The sequence below is a fragment of the Leguminivora glycinivorella genome, chromosome 9 (assembly GCF_023078275.1).
Source record: "Leguminivora glycinivorella isolate SPB_JAAS2020 chromosome 9, LegGlyc_1.1, whole genome shotgun sequence".
Lineage (NCBI taxonomy): Eukaryota > Metazoa > Arthropoda > Insecta > Lepidoptera > Tortricidae > Leguminivora > Leguminivora glycinivorella.
This window is the reverse complement of record NC_062979.1, coordinates 5280642-5298007: the sequence shown is the minus strand read 5'-3', so window position 1 is coordinate 5298007 and position 17366 is coordinate 5280642. Positions and strand designations below refer to the sequence as shown.

Below are 17366 nucleotides of genomic sequence, written 5' to 3'. Positions count from 1 at the left end.
TTGGTTTTTATTTGTGTTGCAGTTTTACCTTTCAAAACATAATACTTAATTACCGCACGCACTTCGGATTTTTCCATTTTCATGAAAATCAATACAGCTTTTCTTTAGGTCTCTCGAATATATAATTATTCAATTTATAAGAACCTAATATTGCCTTGTTATTTACGTAAAAGCCTAAAGATTAGAATGACATTACAACTTTTTTAATTATATTTTTTTTAATTACTCACTTCGGTGACTTATCAGCCAGCCCTCGTATGAATGTATAGTCCCGTCTGGCAGAAAGTATGAAACTTGGCATGTATATAGCTTATAGGGTTATAAGAAAAAATTGAAGTAGAAACACGCCGAGGTGTCAATGTTTCCCCTCCTTCTCCCCACTTTTGTATGCCTGTTTTCAGTTTTTTTATATTTCCATGAAAACCGTAAAAGCTACAACAATAACGTCTAAGAGAAGTATATTCTCTATAAAATTCTCTACAATACTGTCTTTGGAAGTATATAGCTAGAACTTATAATTTTCAAACTATGCTCATTTTCCCTTTGCCATATTCGTGTTTGGTGACCAGTAGGATAAGTAAGGCCAGCGACTTTGCACTTTTGCCTGTGGCGATGCTGCTTGGCAAAATTGTTTCTTGGGTCAAACTGATCCGATTTATCCCAATAGTCATGAAATCGCACGTGACTACTCCCTACAAAGAGAAGGGTAAGGGGCCGGTTCCCTCGATGAATTCTATGCAATACTTCTTCTTGCTCTTAGCGACTTAGGACCCTGCCGTCTATAATAAATTGCTGCAATATGTGGTTGAAGTACCTAGAGTGTCGAACTTTAAGTATTGCTTAAAAAATTGGCTGGTCGAGCACCCGTTCTACATTTATGACAATTTTTTTATTACCTAATTAGAAAAATATTTTTGTTAATTTTTTATGTGAATATTGCCTAACTTTTTGTAATTTCAATCTTCTGTCTATTTATTTTCTAAGTATTATTGTTGCATGAATATTATGTTTTTAAATCAAATCTTGACGTGTAAAATGGCGTTACAAATAAATGAGTATGAGTAGTATTAGATTATTTTGACCATTAAAAGTTTGTACGGAACCCTCGGTGGGCGAGTCCGACTCGCACTTGGCCGGTTTTTCTTTTCGTTTACATCCATCCATACTATCCATACTAATATTATAAATGCGAAAGTAACTCTGTCTGTCTGTCTGTCTGTCTGTCTGTCTGTTACGCTTTCCCACTTAAACCACGCAGCCGAATTTGATGAAATTTGGAACAGACAATCTTTAGACCCTGAGACAGAACATAGGCTACTTTTTATTTCGAAAAAAAGGGATGAAGGGGTTGAAAAAGAGGTTGAAAGTTTGTATGGGATTTCTTAATTTTAAAAGATAAAACCATGAAACTTTATATTTTAGCACTTGATAAGAAATCATTAAACATATATTTAAAGTCACATACAGGTCGAACGCGATTAATTAACATTATTTTTACCTTTAAAATAAACATGGTGGGAAATAAACATTAACTAAAAGCGGGTAGATTATATTTATTTGTCTACCCCGAACATGTATATAAATTAATATCGGGTAGTTTTGTGTTGTTTACATCTCCGGTGACATTTTGCTGGGACGTCAGTCTTCCGCGACCACGGCTAGTGCAACCTGGCCGAAACGTTGGGAAAAAAGGTAAAAATAATGTTAATTAATCGCGTTCGACCTGTATGTGACTTTAAATATGTGTACAAAGCGCGAGAACTTAAAGTGTTATATCATTAAACATCTTGATAAGGGATAAGGATAGGGATAGGGATAGCGATAGGGATAGCGATGGGATAGCGATAGGGATAGCGATAGGGATAGCGATAGCGATAGGGATAGCGATAGCGATAGCGTTAGCGATAGCGTTAGCGATAGCGTTAGCGATAGCGTTAGCGATAGCGTTAGCGATAGCGATAGGGATACGGATACGGATACGGATAATATGGGTATCGTTAGAGGGATACGGATAATCGGTCTAATAAATGTATTAATTAGTGTGAGAGGACCTTAATCATAACATTAAAGTCAGTGTCAACGGTGTCTGACGGCACTTGTCAAAACAAATAACATAAGGAAGTGGTAAGGGATGCCACGTGTGAAGTAATTAAATTTATTTTTTGAATATGTAATTCGATAACCGTAAGAGTTGGGGCGCTAGTTTCTTCGAGAAATTATTGTATTTGACATTCAAGAAAAACACGGTGTATAATAAAACAAATCAAGGAAATTTTATAGGAATATTCATTGCGTACATATTAAGTATAATAAATTACACCACAGAGACAAAACTGTCAAAGATACAAACAGATGGCCTCTTTGCCTGTTTATTACAATCGTTACCACGACTTTATTGTTTATTGTTCATGTTTATTAGGTGCTATAACTATAAGCTGTGGTTTTGTGTTGTGATCAAAAATACGACTCAAATAAAATAAACTTAGGTAGCTAACTTTAGAACGCATGTTTTTATATCGTGTTATATAGAAGAAAATGTTCACCACACCTGCCAATCGGCTTAGATCAGGGCGTCCACAAACAAATTATAAATTAATGAAGTATTTTATTAGGAGTCTAGTTTTAGGGGTTTTCTAACGAAAGGGACCTGAATATGAAATATTATAGGGTGTTAGCAGGTAGTCTTAGAAATAACAAACACTGATACTAATTTGTTTGTCATATTCATAATTGCATCACCCGAAGTATCTATTTCCTTATCCGATTTCAATTCAAACAATGATTCAAACTTTTTCCATAGGCTGTTACGACCATAGGCAGTGTGACAGCATATTTTACAACACTTTTATATTGGACTTCGGCCGAATTATTTGCCTTTCGATTTATTCCGACCCAGCCGACTCTCATCCGTTTATCAACGCTGAATGCAATACCGTTGGAACGAGTTTGCATCCATAACGAATGCCAACGGTGGGCGACACCTGCATTCTACGGCGTTCTTTTATTGCTATCGGTTTTCCGATTGCTATGGTTATTGCTTTGTTGAAGGTGATAGGAATGGATGGATAATAAAATGACGGGTTAGAGCGTAATGCATAATTTGAGGTGAGGTGAATACCTTTTTAAGGTGAATAATATTGTCGTTAGTTAACGAAATACCTAGTAACTCATGAAATAAAGTTGTAGTTACTTACGCGATGTCACCCGTCTCCACAGTTTTATTTTAGGTGAAGTATTTTTGCCACGCCACACAAGTGTAAGGTTTTTTTTTTTAGTCAAAATAATGTAACGGATTTATTTAACGAAACGTGCATTTAAATTGCTTTGGTAAGTGAGACATGTATTATATTTATTTCTTAAAATTAAACTTCATGTTCTGAAACTGGTTTGATAATCTACCCTCATGGCAGTATAAATTGATGAGCTCTCATTATTGTTTTATTTAAAAGATGACTTACTTTTGTACCTAAAAATCTTTTTACAAAAGGTGTGTAACATTAGGTACATTGCCCATTAGTTATTGAAACACATAAATCTGATAACTATATGACTAGTATATTCTGGATACACAATAAGCGCCGTCATATGATACGTCATTCAGTTTGTGACAGTAAAATTTCATAAATTAATTGGCATAAGGAAATCGTGGAATTATGAGTAAAGTAAATTTGTATCTTATCAATAGAAATAAAGTTCTGATTAAACGACTGCTTTATTTAACGATGCCTCGAGTTTTTAAACACAAGCCATTTTATGTTGTTTCCGAAAAGTGGTGTAATTTATTCCAACGAGGCAATTGTCCTGCTGTTGTATTCTGTTATTATAATATAATTATACATATTCGAGCTTATCAAGTTATACAGATCAGATAAACAATTAAACATTCATACTGAATGAAATACGCTGTGTAAAATATGTTCTCATAAAGTACTTCAATAATTTAATCCCTCGTGTCCGGTAACACAAGATTGGTAAAAATTATGTATACTTATGAAAAGTTGATCTCAATTCAAACTGAGAATTATAATGCAGTTCTTAATTTTGATATTTAATGCTTTAAGTACGATTTTGAACAAAAACGATTCCTGTTCATTTGCAAATACATATTTAATAGTGAATTTAACATATTATATTAACCGTTAAAATTGAAGTTGTGCAATTGTGGGTAGTTTAATTCTGTTAAGTACTGAATTTAAATAAACAACTTTGATAATAAGGTTGCCAACCCCTGGTATGAATAATGGAGAGTAAGTTGTATCTCTAATCATCTTCAGATATTTTATGATAACTCGTTATAAAAATGTTTAGCGTTTTAAAGTTTTAAAACTCAACGAATTGAAATGTGTTGTTTTTCAACGTTTTATTTCACGAATTGGACTGATTGATCTCATTTTGATTGTTGACGGTATGCTACCACATTTATGAATACTATTTTATAATGGCCAGTGATGGCAGAATTATTTAATCAAAGTAACGTATAAAATAAAATTCTTCGCATTTTACCATGGTGATCATGGGTGATAATTCGATGGGAAATCGAAAAATTACATCTACATGTTTGAAGGGCAAGGGATTTCATCTTCGTGGAATCCAGTGATTAGCAAGTGTAAACGTGAGAAAACTTCCCGTCCCATACCATCGGATGTCGTGAGTGTTGTATGTAGGCAGAGTGGCAACCCTAGCGTAAAAGTGACTGATGACAATCAAGTGCGGGTAGTTCGAAAAACTCGTACAGCTAGAAGATGTTGATACAACTCCCAGCCAGTCTACCCGTGACCACGGACGTAATGTCATGTCCGAAACGTCGGGTTAAATATAAAACGTAAGTTTTACGCGATTAAGTCCCGTCTTAATTTAATAATATATGTAGAGTCAGTCATATGTAGAGTCAGTCATATGTAGAGTCAGTCATATGTAGAGTCAGTCATATGTAGAGTCAGTCATATGTAGGTCATAGAGTCATATGTACGCGTAAACTCGAGTATTTTGGCCCCAGTATAAAATAATGGCTTGAGCCAGGGTATTGCACAATGAATCGTATCTTGTGGAATAAATGGTTGACGCACGCGGATGGACGTGCGGGATTTAGAGCGCATGGATGAACGTGCGAGATTTAAAGCGCGTGGATGAACGTGCGAGATTCAAAGCGCGTGGATATACGTGCATAACATTTAAGCACGTTGATGAACGTGAAAGACTTTCATTTCAACCTTTATAAATACATGAAACATTAATATAAAAGTACAACATAAATGACTGTGCCTTAATATCAAAATGTATATTATTTGCGACTTTTCATTGTATAAAGCAGTACAGCAATAATTACATATTTATCTTTTGGCTACGTGTAATATGTGTATCCAGTTCTTTACATGTTTTATAGTCTTAGGTGATCAAGAATAAAGTAACAAAAAAAGAGACTTTATTGATAACATATAAAACTTATTACCTAGCCGGTTTAGCTCGTAAAATATTAAAAGTGAAGTACTTAAACTTTGTATCGGTTATGAAGAGACCTATTAGATTTAAAATAAAATCGTTACTAACGACTAGTTTCCCTTTCATAGATAAAAGAAATAAATTGAAAATGTGCAATTTGAAATCTAGAGAGCAAACATTAATAATCTTTTGTCTTTAAATTCGCGATAGCTCTTCATGAAAAGAAAATATATACTTGCTTTATGTGTGAATAGATCTTTTGATAATTAAATGAATTGCTTACCACTTGCGGCTTGTAATCAGCGCGAATAAAGATACGTCGGATATCGTATTTGGTTTTTCATACGACACGGTATATACAAAAAAAGAGATTATGTATATAATGTCTGACGGGTGTCGCTATTGTTGACCTGTAACCTAAATAGTATATGTACAAAGAGTTTTTCTATTTCGGCATACTATTGCATCAATCTTAGCTAGTACCTAAAATAATAATAATAATAACAGGATAAAAAAAAATACTAATAATAAGGACCTACACCGTAGTCGTGTACTTGCGATTAGTCTTAAATGGTTGCGTAATATAATATGTTTACGTTACAAATGGTAAATATTAACTAGGCGCGATATTTTATTGACAGGTCATTTGAGTATTTAAAGATTCTGTAAATGTGTATGATATATACATCTGAAAAATCTTGAATATAATTACTCAGTATATATAAACAGTAGATATATTAATAGGCGATGACAATAATTTAATTAATCATAACGACTATGATACATTATGACTTATTGAATTGATTACCGAACCATAATCGTTTTACCATAATTTCGAAGACAGTCGAAATTATGTTCCTAAAGAAAGTGTTGCAAGTTTCAGATCAAGGACCGAGGAGCGTCCAGGTGAAAGGGCCGGGGTCTGGTATTCGTTTACCACCCAGGAGTGCCCAGGTGAGAGGGTCGGGGTGTAGATTCACTTCCGACCCAGGAGTGCCCAGGTGAGAGGGTCAGGGTAAAGATACCTCTGTTTCGATCGTCCACCGTGGGTCCTCATACGCTGGCATGGTATGCGAGCTTGCGTCTGGCGGCGCAATGTCCGGCGTCCGTGATGAGCAGCATCGGCAGCACTATCCAGGCTGACAGAGCTTGGGTGGCCCATGATGCTGTTGCAGCGGACGGGTACATCATGTTGCCGAAGCCCGTGGCGGCACGGGAATTTCATTCAATCGTGTGATGAGGTGGTGATGTCATAAAACCGTGTAAATATGTTCTTTTTGCTTGTTTCGCGAGTGAAGTGTGAAGTGAAGTGTTGCATTGTTTACTTAAATATGTTTATAACTTGTGAAATTAATTTAATTATCATAATTTAATTAGATGTAATGAATTCAATTGGATGTAATGAATTTAATTAGATGTAATTAATTTAATTAATTTAATTGTATCGAAGTTAATGTTATTCATATATTTATTTTTCACGGGCCTATATTTCTTGATAAGATTTATGGAAATATTTAAAAATCCATTTTATAGCATATCGTAATTATGTGGTAAAGGTATCGGTATGAAGTGAAGTGATGTTTTGTATTTCTATTGTTTAAGAATTATTTCAAATGCATATTATACTACACTTTTATAATCTTTTTCTTGTATAAACTGATATTGTCTTTCTTTTGAATTATTTCACATTAAGTTTTGGCGAAGGGTCTCGCCTCGAACAGGATGGCCGAGCTGTTAGAGTAATTATTTATTAATGCCTTATTTTGATTTATCTTACTGTCATTTATGATGAAAGTATTAAAGAATATCAATTGACTAATAGTAGTCACTGGGTTTCCGCCATGTTGGAATGTTATAAAAATGGCGGACAAGCAGTGACGGGGCCCAGTTCAAGTACAGACGAGTAGTAGTGAAGAAGTCTTGAATTATTTATTGTAAATTGGTTGTTAATATATTTGTTATAAGTGAATAAAGTAAATGTGATGGTACAAGTAATAGTTTTCATCATCAACCTGGTAATATCCCCAACAATAGTGGTCTTACATGGACACCCCATATAAATAAAATAAAATCAAAGCTTTCTTCACTGCGTGGTTGCCTATACAATATAATGAAATGTCTCCCCAAGCAAAGTCGCCCTATCATATACAATTCGTTGATTAAATCTCATTTGAACTACCTTATAGAAATATGGGGATGTGCAAGTAAATCTGCTCTTAAACAACTACAAATAACACAAAATAAACTTATCAAAACACTTTTTAACTATGACCGTTTGACTTCTACTTCCAAAATCTACTCATAAACTGAGATAATGAATATAAATCAGCTTTACTACAATAACACGTGTATACTAATAAGGAAAATAATTGACAAACAAATTCACTCGGAAATAATATTTAAAACTAAACTCGAACAAGGAAATAGGCCGTTACGTAATTCTAATGATCTCTGTATTAAATCAGCACGAACAAAAAGCGGTAAAAAGAATATAAGTTTTCAAGGGGCACAATTTTATAACAAATTGCCAAAAAGTATAAAAGAATGTAAAAGTTTTATCTTATTCAAACGTAAATTATATGAATACGTAATTTCTAATATTTAAGTCCGGCCCTGGCTGTTTGGGACCTGACAACAGACGTGTGCGCGATAAGCCCATGCAACTTACCTGTGCGGTCGAAGAAGTTGATTGTTTAGCAATTTGCGGTTCAAATAAATTTGGTTGACACATACTTATGCTAAGAGCTGTCAAATGTCAAGTGAACCGTCAACTGCTGAAGAATCAATTACTTCGACCTGAAGTATAGGTATTGTATCGCAATATACCTAGTACCATTTTGTAGCACCTCCTCCTATTTATGTAGGTATTATTTTTTGTAACTATTTTGTGTGTGTACGAATAAAATAATTCTCTTTAATTCTAGTATATTTTAAAAACGGCTGATGATGATGGGGATCCGCAGGTATATCGTATCTATACACGTGTATATAGAGCGATATTTATTTTGCTCGCACATATCGATTATCATGACTAGCGTTCTTGCGCGAGACAACTCAATATTTAAAATCGCGAAGACATAATTTATTAAAATGAGAAAATGTGCTTCTATTTATGTATGTAGGGAACTCCCCACTATGTAATGATTTCTCTATGATAGGCATTGCTTGAAGACTGTCTAAAAGTAGGTACACAGTCGTTGTTCTAATAAAGTATCAATGAACCGGTACAATAGACGGAGTTGTCTTTAGGTGGGAGGACATGAACATTTGAATGGAGAAAGTTACACAATGCACCGGATATTATGCAGTTCGACTATCATTGATCGCTTGTTGGTAAACATCTTCTTGTATTTTTTGTTGCTTTGGAATGAATATAAATAGTTAAATTAGAGATAATGTGAGTCTGAATAAAATCATGGCTACGTAAATAAAATGTATTTGGGAAATAAAAACCACAACAAGCATGACTGAGCGATAATCTGAGACCCGTTGAAAATTAGGTGACAATAGACGGAAAGCAATGATTCTAAAATTCATTGTCTTATATTTTTGACGTTTTAGATTACTTTACTATATACTAAGAGATATTTAATAAACTTCTAGGTATTAATTTTGTCCCTAACTTTAATATTCTTAGGTTGTGATTTTCCCGATTGTTTGGAAGCAATACAAAGGATCAAGACATCCGACATCTTATATCTTATCCGATATCTTATCTGTGGTGTGCATGTTCCCTGCAGTATAATGGATTTGGATAATCTTATTGTGAACTTCGTGATAAATTAAACAAGTTTATTATTTAAATAGATAAATCAAGGAGAAGCGATAAGCTTTACCAATGAAGAGTGTTTTAGAATAATTTGTTATCTGACTTTTTGAAATTGACCTAACCTATAAATAACAATCAATATTATAGGAAATTATTACAGAGATTGATACATATTGACAAGGCACGGTAAGTTCAAGAAGGCTTGTATTGGGTTACAAATAGTTAGTTACTAGTTAGGATAATCCATGAGTCTTAGGGGCAAACATCTGTGCTCATCATTATCACACAAATAAATGCCCTTACCGGGATTCCAACTAAGAGCTTTGGATTAGCAGACAGTGTCACGAACCACTAGACCAGACCGGCCGTCGTGCAGTAAATATGTCCCATGATATTTAAAAGTTATGATATCTTATTTTCTTCTTTTGTTGTAGTAACACTGCAACATGTTGATATAAGTCCATTTCAATTTTTTTGATATAATGAGTAATTTATTTCGTTTGAGTTTACAGATTTAAAAATCTACTCAACTACGCTGCGCTACTATAATAGGTAGGTACTTACTGAAGTATAAAACGATTTGTCTCAACTAAAAGTTCTGCTGCTAGCTTTAGTTGAAAGCCAATTGGAATCGTCTGACGAAGTAAATTTGTTTTCAAACTTCAAGCATACTAGTTACAGCTTTATAGAATTACATTTACGAAGTATTGCTGACTAAACATTGTTCAGCAAAGATTTCATAAGTAAAGATCGGCCCGCGCAAATAGTTCCCGACAGAACATTATTTTCAAAAGTTCAGGCATTTACTTCGTACTCCAGTACAAAGACTACGAGATAGAGACGACCGCTTTATGGATACAGCTTTCCTAAAAAATCGCGTTGTAGTTGTTAGTGGAACGCTAAAAAGGGATTGGTTGTTAAGTTCGCATTATTTTCAGTTTCAGACGTAGCGTGTAAACGTGTAGTTTTGCTCACATTTGGGGTCTGATATCTGTGTGTTGGCAGTGTATTATATAAGTTAATGTTGTTCAAACGGTTTCCAATAAAAGCAGAGGTTGAAAGACTTGAAAGCGTCAACAAAGTTTTGAAAGGAGTTGGGTGTTAATAATGTTAAACGCAACGTTCAATATTTATTTGATTAAACGATGTCAGCTGAAAGATTATAAATTAGGCACGGTTTTAATAGAATTAGCTCCGTGAGGTGGAATTGGCTGAAATTGTAAGATTGAGGAATCCTATTTAAGGTTAATTAGGTAAGATGATTTGGTTCGTTAGGAAAGGTTTTGGAAGATTTTGAACATTTCGTTCATATTACGCTGGTATTAGAACGTTTGATAAAGGATAGGTAAGTAAAATAATGTTCTATCTTATTGTGGATACCTTTTGAAAACAATAGGTATGTTGTGTAAATACTATGTAAGTATGTTTAGGTGTAAATACTTGTGTATTACAGTTTTAACAATGGGTCGTGAAGTTACAAAGTATAACAGCAGCAGAGCAAGTAGGTAATCTGTTATGTTGGTATCTTTAAAATGCCCCCTGTGGGTGTCGTAGAAGCCGACTGATATAGGTTCAATTGTGGTAGAGGCGATGAGCTGGTAACCTGTCACTGCAATATCACAATTTCGTGTTTCGTGAACAGTTTTATGTGCTCTTTTGGGAATACAGGCGTGTGCATATGCTGTTGGGCATATCCTCAGAAAACCTGACAAAGAAACCTTGCCAAAGTGGCCCTCATCTGGAATACCTTACCCTCACAAGTGCATAGGTACACCCTCTAGTACATAAGCTGTAACTTACGTTATTTGATTGAATATAACTCTATACTCCGAGACAGTTGTTTCGTTCGATTTCCCACATCACAATACCCGGCAAGCGCAAACCATGCCGCCCTAAATAGACTTGGCGTCGGTCTGTACAACAAGACTTCAGAATGTTACGCCGTCGCGTCTCATACTTCCATATCGATACGGTTTGATTTCGTATGCGTCGCATCGCCGTCGTGCATCCATCCACAAGAGTGCAAAGTAATTTCATACAAATTTTAATTTGATGTCTTAATGGGTCTGGTAGATTTTACTTATAAATAATTATGATTCGAAATCATAAATATTGAATAAATTGATGGATTTGATTTAGTTTCATGTTTAGTTATAGTCAGTATTTTGTTCGTGTTGGTGTGGTGAAAAAATTGTGTATCATTCCATGGCAAAGTTTGTTTAACCTTCGTGCCTTGATAAGTTGAAACCCTCGCAACGCTCTTGATTCCAATTTTTGAACGACTCGCTACGCTCGCGGTTCAATATTGGAATCTTTCGCTTGCTCGGGTATCAATATTGGCACGTTCGGTTAAACAACTATTTTGCCCCCTTGTAAAACAAATAATTATTTTGCGTCCTACACCCCAGCAGAGGTGATTTAAAGAAGCAGAAGAGTTTGATAGGTAACTTACCGTCAGGCTCATCATCAGTCCTATACTCCTGGAATAGTACGAAGTCTTGGTTCGGGATGTTGGTGGCCACGTACATATCTTCGGGATCCACGGGCACGAAGTCCGCTTGGCGTTGCTGCACTTGGTACAAGCATTCTACCCTGGAGACAAGGACAAAGGAATAGTATTATGTTATTTATATCCTAACCACAAAATTATTTTAAATTTTGAAAAAACCCCCGACCGTGACGTAGTGGACCGATTTTTATGAAACATGGCTAAAAACACTCCCGACTAACTTAGCTTTCAAACAAAAAACCGGCCAAGAGCGTGTTCAAACAAAAAAACTCAATAAGTAGGTATCTAATGATATTTTTTTAATTTACCATGTTACTTCACGTACCTACTTAGGTACTTATTTTAAAAACTCTGAAAATGTCTATTGAGTTTCTGTCGCAGACCACCATGTGGCTTCTGCATATTCTGCGCTTTGATAGAGTTGCCATAGTAGGTATGTATACCTATATTGTATAATAGGCAAAAAACATATTGTGCTAAAATATTTAAAATACCTACAGTCATTTCCGAAACGTGTGAATTCATGTCAATACTTTCTTTTATCAGTATTACACGGAGTAGGTAAACGTTTCGTGGCAGCGGCAGCGCACACTGCAGAGAGCGCACGTGGACACCGGCGCGGCGCCACAGAATATATAATAGCACAAGTAAAGAAGGCCCACTGCTTTGATGTTTCCGAAATGCCGCCTTTTTAAATACCTACAACATTCTTACAAAGAAACGAGCCGCACGTGCGCGGCGTCCGGTGATAGGGTTACCAATGGATCCAAACGAATTAATACTCACATTAAATGTTATATTATTATATTCAAGTCTTGAGTACTTTCTAGGTATATACGCTGTATTTATATATTTTTGTTCAAGGTTCCAACATCACAAGCCTTATTGAACTTTTCCGTGGGACTTAATCAGTAGTAGATCTGTATAAGAATATCTTTTGGTATTTATTTTATTCAATATGTCTATTTAATTTAGTATTATTAGCCATTCCACCCGCGGACATCGCTTAAAAAACCTCGCGACGTAAAGTAACAATAGAAAGTGCGAACGTGCATTCCGTGAGAATGTGCGCCACCCCTGAGTAAGCCGCGAATTCGCGGCCACAGCTCGCGGCCGCCAGGATATACTTGTAGCGCGGCGATAGGATAGCGGAGTGAGCCGCCCCTGGCGGCGCCAGCGGAGGCGTCTGTGTGCGTGAGCTAGGTATGCATACAACTACAACTGCTGTAGGCACCGCCCCCCCTCAGCGCGTCCTCTGCGGCGCGGCGATAATCACCTAGCCCTAAGGCCCTGGTTTCTCTGGCCCGTCACACGCGCCCGGCGGCGTTTGGAATGTTTGGATGTGAGCCGCATGTGCCGCTGTACCACACGCTGTCGGTCGCGGGTGCGTGGGTTTTCTGACCCTTGGTCACCCGTCGTCGGCGACGGAACTCAGAAGCTCTGGTAGACTGATTTTTGAACTGTTGTGTTGTGCTCTGATCAAAATGAATGCAAAAATACTTACATTGTAATTCTTAGAGGAAGAAGATTATACGCGACTTAATCCGTTTCCATATAAATATTGATATTACCCAAAAAAAAGAGACAGTCAAACGATATTTTTGTATGAAACCGGCAAAAAGAAAGTGAAATTTTTAACTTGGTACTCAAACACTTTCATTGTAGTAAAGAAAATTTTACATCATATATTCGATTAAGTATATCGAAAACAGATCACAGAAGTACAATTCATCCATTGAATTACTATGTACTAACATACTAGAAATTACACCCCAAACAAAGTCTGTGCTCCGGCCGGCAGCGCGCGGCGCATGCGTGGGGAGGTACCGTGTCATAGAGTAAGACTTGACCAATGACCACCTAGACGCGACACTCTTAGTGTAGACCTTTTTTATACTTTTTGTAAAATACTAACCCCTTATTCATAAACGCACACTAAAGTTATCAAGCCGATAAAGTTCGTTTGTCCCTTTTCGGCGTATTGGTGTGATAGAAAGGGACAAACGAACTTTATCGGCTTGATAACTTTAGTGAACGTTTATGAATAAGGGGGTAAGTAGTTTAATTTTAGCACTATCATACATTGTGCTATGTTTAAGTTCTACTAAGTGAAACAAAAATACATTATTGATTTTTTCATATACCTACTTTAATTGCCCTTGAAGAAAATCATAGGTTATTATTGTATGAAAATATCGATTACAACTCGTGTTAGAACTGTGTAGTATTCATAAGTATAACGTGAAATAAATTTAACATTTCTCTTTTATATATTACAAACAGAATATAATCACAATTACTATACTTCATTACCTACATGTCAAGTCTGTGCGATTATGATGCGATTAATCTATGATTTCGTTCAACAAAATGGCAGCGATAGCTTCGCGTTTGAGGAGCGCGTCCCTTCATTGAAATAATTACTTAAATAAAGATCGATTAACATAGCGTGTATACTAACCGATGAAATGTGACACGTCAGTTTTATTCGATTTTCTCGTATGGCTTAAACAGCATCTTGTTGCGCAGGAAGGCATTTTTACATTTTATTTGTGTGCAGGCAGAAACATAAGTCCAATGGACTTATGTTTGTAGCGCAAACGTTTTGCTCGCAGTGTCCTCTCTAGTATTACCTCAATGAGTTCATCATTATCTTTAGTGAAGTCAGTCATTTTCCATATCAAGACGCCACCCGCCGTCCGTTGCTATTGTACAAAACGAATACAGACCGTCACGTGCGGCGTGTGACCTTCGCCCGTCGAACCACCCGCCACCGGCGACGTTTCAAAGAAACCACCCTCAAACATTTCCGAACAAAACATTCGAACGTCGTCAGTCGCGGACCCGCGTAAAAAACCACAACACGTTCTATGAACATTGGTCAAGTGCGAGTCGGTTTTCGACTTTTCCATACAAAGAACTCATGAGCGCCTGAACGACTGTGATGGCAAAGTTAACTTTTCGCACTTACAAGACTTTACGTATATATCTCGGAAACGATAAGAGATAGAGCAAAATGGACTTCAGATTTGGGCTGTCGTTGCCACAAATTCTATGTTTTCGTCAACAGAGACCTTTTTTTGGACCGATTTGAACAAAATTTTGCTCAGTCCACTTACAAACGGTCTTAAGCGCCTCCTTTTTAGTAGGAACTTAAGTCATTTTGGCAAATGAAAAAAAAAATTGAACAATTTCTAAAAAGAAAAAGACAGAAATGAATTTCTTTCTACCTGTCCAACACGCTTACAATATTTTAAGACGTTTAGTAACTGCTTGCAGCGTCAGTGAGTGAAAATCTTAATTTGAGTTTTTTTCTCGTAAGTCCGACTTACGCTTGACTGTAGATTTCTAATAGGTTTTCCTGTAATCTACAGGTAGAGGGCTATCTCGTGTATTTTTTTGAAAATTTTACGCTAAGTAGTTTCGGAGATAAGGGGGGAATGGTCATTTTTTGTCTATTTTCTTAAATTACTCCTAAAGTACAAAAATTAAAAATTAAAAAAAAATATATTTCAAATGCTCATAAAATGTTCTTTCATTTGATATATAACACAATATAGTTTTAATAACTTTGATTTTTAATTTTCAAGTTTACCCCCCAAAAGTGACCCCTATGATTAAATTTCATTTAATTAAATTACATGTCCGTCTTTGGGCCACAGGTTTACATATGTGTACCAAATTTCAAGTAAATCGGTCCAGTAGTTTCGGAGAAATCGGCTGTAACAGAGGGACAGACAGACACACGAGTGATCCTATAAGGGTTCCGTTTAACCCTAAAAAACTAAATCGAAATCGGTTCATCCGTTCGGGAGCTACGATGCCACAGACACATACACAAACAAACAGAAAAACAGATAGACAGACAGACAAACAGACAGACAGATGCACACACAGATAGACACGTCAAACTTATAACACCTCGCCCTCGTCGTAAAAATTTCAAGGAAAAGGCCTAGTTTAGATATTAGCTAGCTTTTAAGTTTAATCTTAGTTTCTTATATGTATAATTAGGTATGTAAATAAATCGGTAATTAAATAAAAAAAAAGCAGAGAAAAACAAGACGCCCGCTGAGTGAATGGCAAGAATAAATGACGGAACGACTGCTAGGGAATTGCTAGCTATAGATTAATCTTAAAAAATATTTCGCTTTAGCAGATTACAAAATGACTGTGACATACGGACGGACACACAGACCGATGGACGTACACGACAAAAATACAAGGGTGTTTTTAGCATGACTAGTGGTTGACTGCCTTAAGGCATTAAGTCGACCATTTGTACTTATTTTTCATGTGCAATACAATAATATAGATACCTATTTAAATAACACTTAAGTCAAACTGAAAACGTCCATGACGTCTATTTCTCAAAAAAATAATTATAATTCTAGTACGTAATACTTAAATCTAATAACGATTTAATTTCAGTAAATCACCTCAGATAATTATTATTTATTTCAAATTATGATCTGAATTTACCTAGCTATATCTACTGACTGATTGGTGGTAGGTAGGTATTAAAGAATGTTACACAATGTAGCAAAAAACAAGTGACTAAGAGGCTGCGGATATTATCTATTACAACAATTGAATATGAGCAACATTACTCTCGCAACAACACGTAAATACCCGGTAGACATCTTGTTTATTGATAAAACTAACTTCAAGTCTAGGCACGTACCTGGCCAACAGGGAATATTAAAAAGGCATTTTGTATTCGCGATTTTGTATTTTTTCCGAGTTCTGAGAAAAAATAGGAAACATAAAATAGAACAAAGTTGTAATAAGGCTTTAATAAAACTTAGTTCATCTTTGACGATGTTGTACCTAACATCTTATAAGGTAACGGACCCAATCATGGACAGTTTAAGGAAAATTTTCGCCTGTTTTTGATATTTCACTCATAAATGTAAAAATTCTACCGCTAAGCGTGTTAAATCTTGAATGTCCTATCCTTCTTTTACATTTCAAGCGTATTGCAGAATTTGCAGAATGGATACTCCTTATAGTTTCTTCATACTTAACAAATTAAAACTATAGGTGTTTTTTCTCCAATTATGGACGGCAGTTCTCCAGTAATGGATCCCCCATTATGGACAGTGAAATAAGTTTAAAATTTTACTTTTAAAGCCAACTGATACTCAATGAGTCAATTTTATACACCATAAATACAATTAGTTTGAGTTATTTTAACATAGGATTGTTTCTTGTAAATTTTGGTTTTGTAAATTGTTCCTTGTCCATCATAGGAGGTAGGCAGTTTTTCGGTTCCAGTAACGCCATTTCTTTATATACATATTTGGAGCAACAAACTAGTATGTTTTATACCTTATCTCATGCTTAATGCAGTAAGTAAAACGCATTCAAGTTTACACCGAGTATTATTTTTTTATTATTTTATACATGAACTCAACTCTCTTAGCAACATTACTAAGAATTCGTCTTGATATTTTTTTTTAGTAAACTGATGAATTTTATCTTGTCGCCAAATCCTTCAGAAATAACCGAAATAATTGAAACTTAAAAATGAAACAGCTCTACAACTCTAGTTTATGGTACATAGCCGTCAGTTTTTAGAAACTAATTTTAGATACTTATTTTTAAGGATTTGTGTTTTTTTGTCCATAATGGCGTCACCGTCCATTA

General features: G+C 35.5%; 1 protein-coding gene across 1 annotated transcript in view; it reads right to left on the bottom strand.

Annotated features, from left to right (window-relative positions):
• The window catches only part of LOC125229563 (transferrin), a 52244-nt gene that overhangs the window by 32721 nt on the left and 2157 nt on the right, over window positions 1-17366 (bottom strand). The window contains exon 3 of the mRNA XM_048134437.1: window positions 11661-11800. Coding sequence (XP_047990394.1) covers window positions 11661-11800 — 140 coding nt within the window. The remainder of the gene's footprint in view (window positions 1-11660; window positions 11801-17366) is intronic.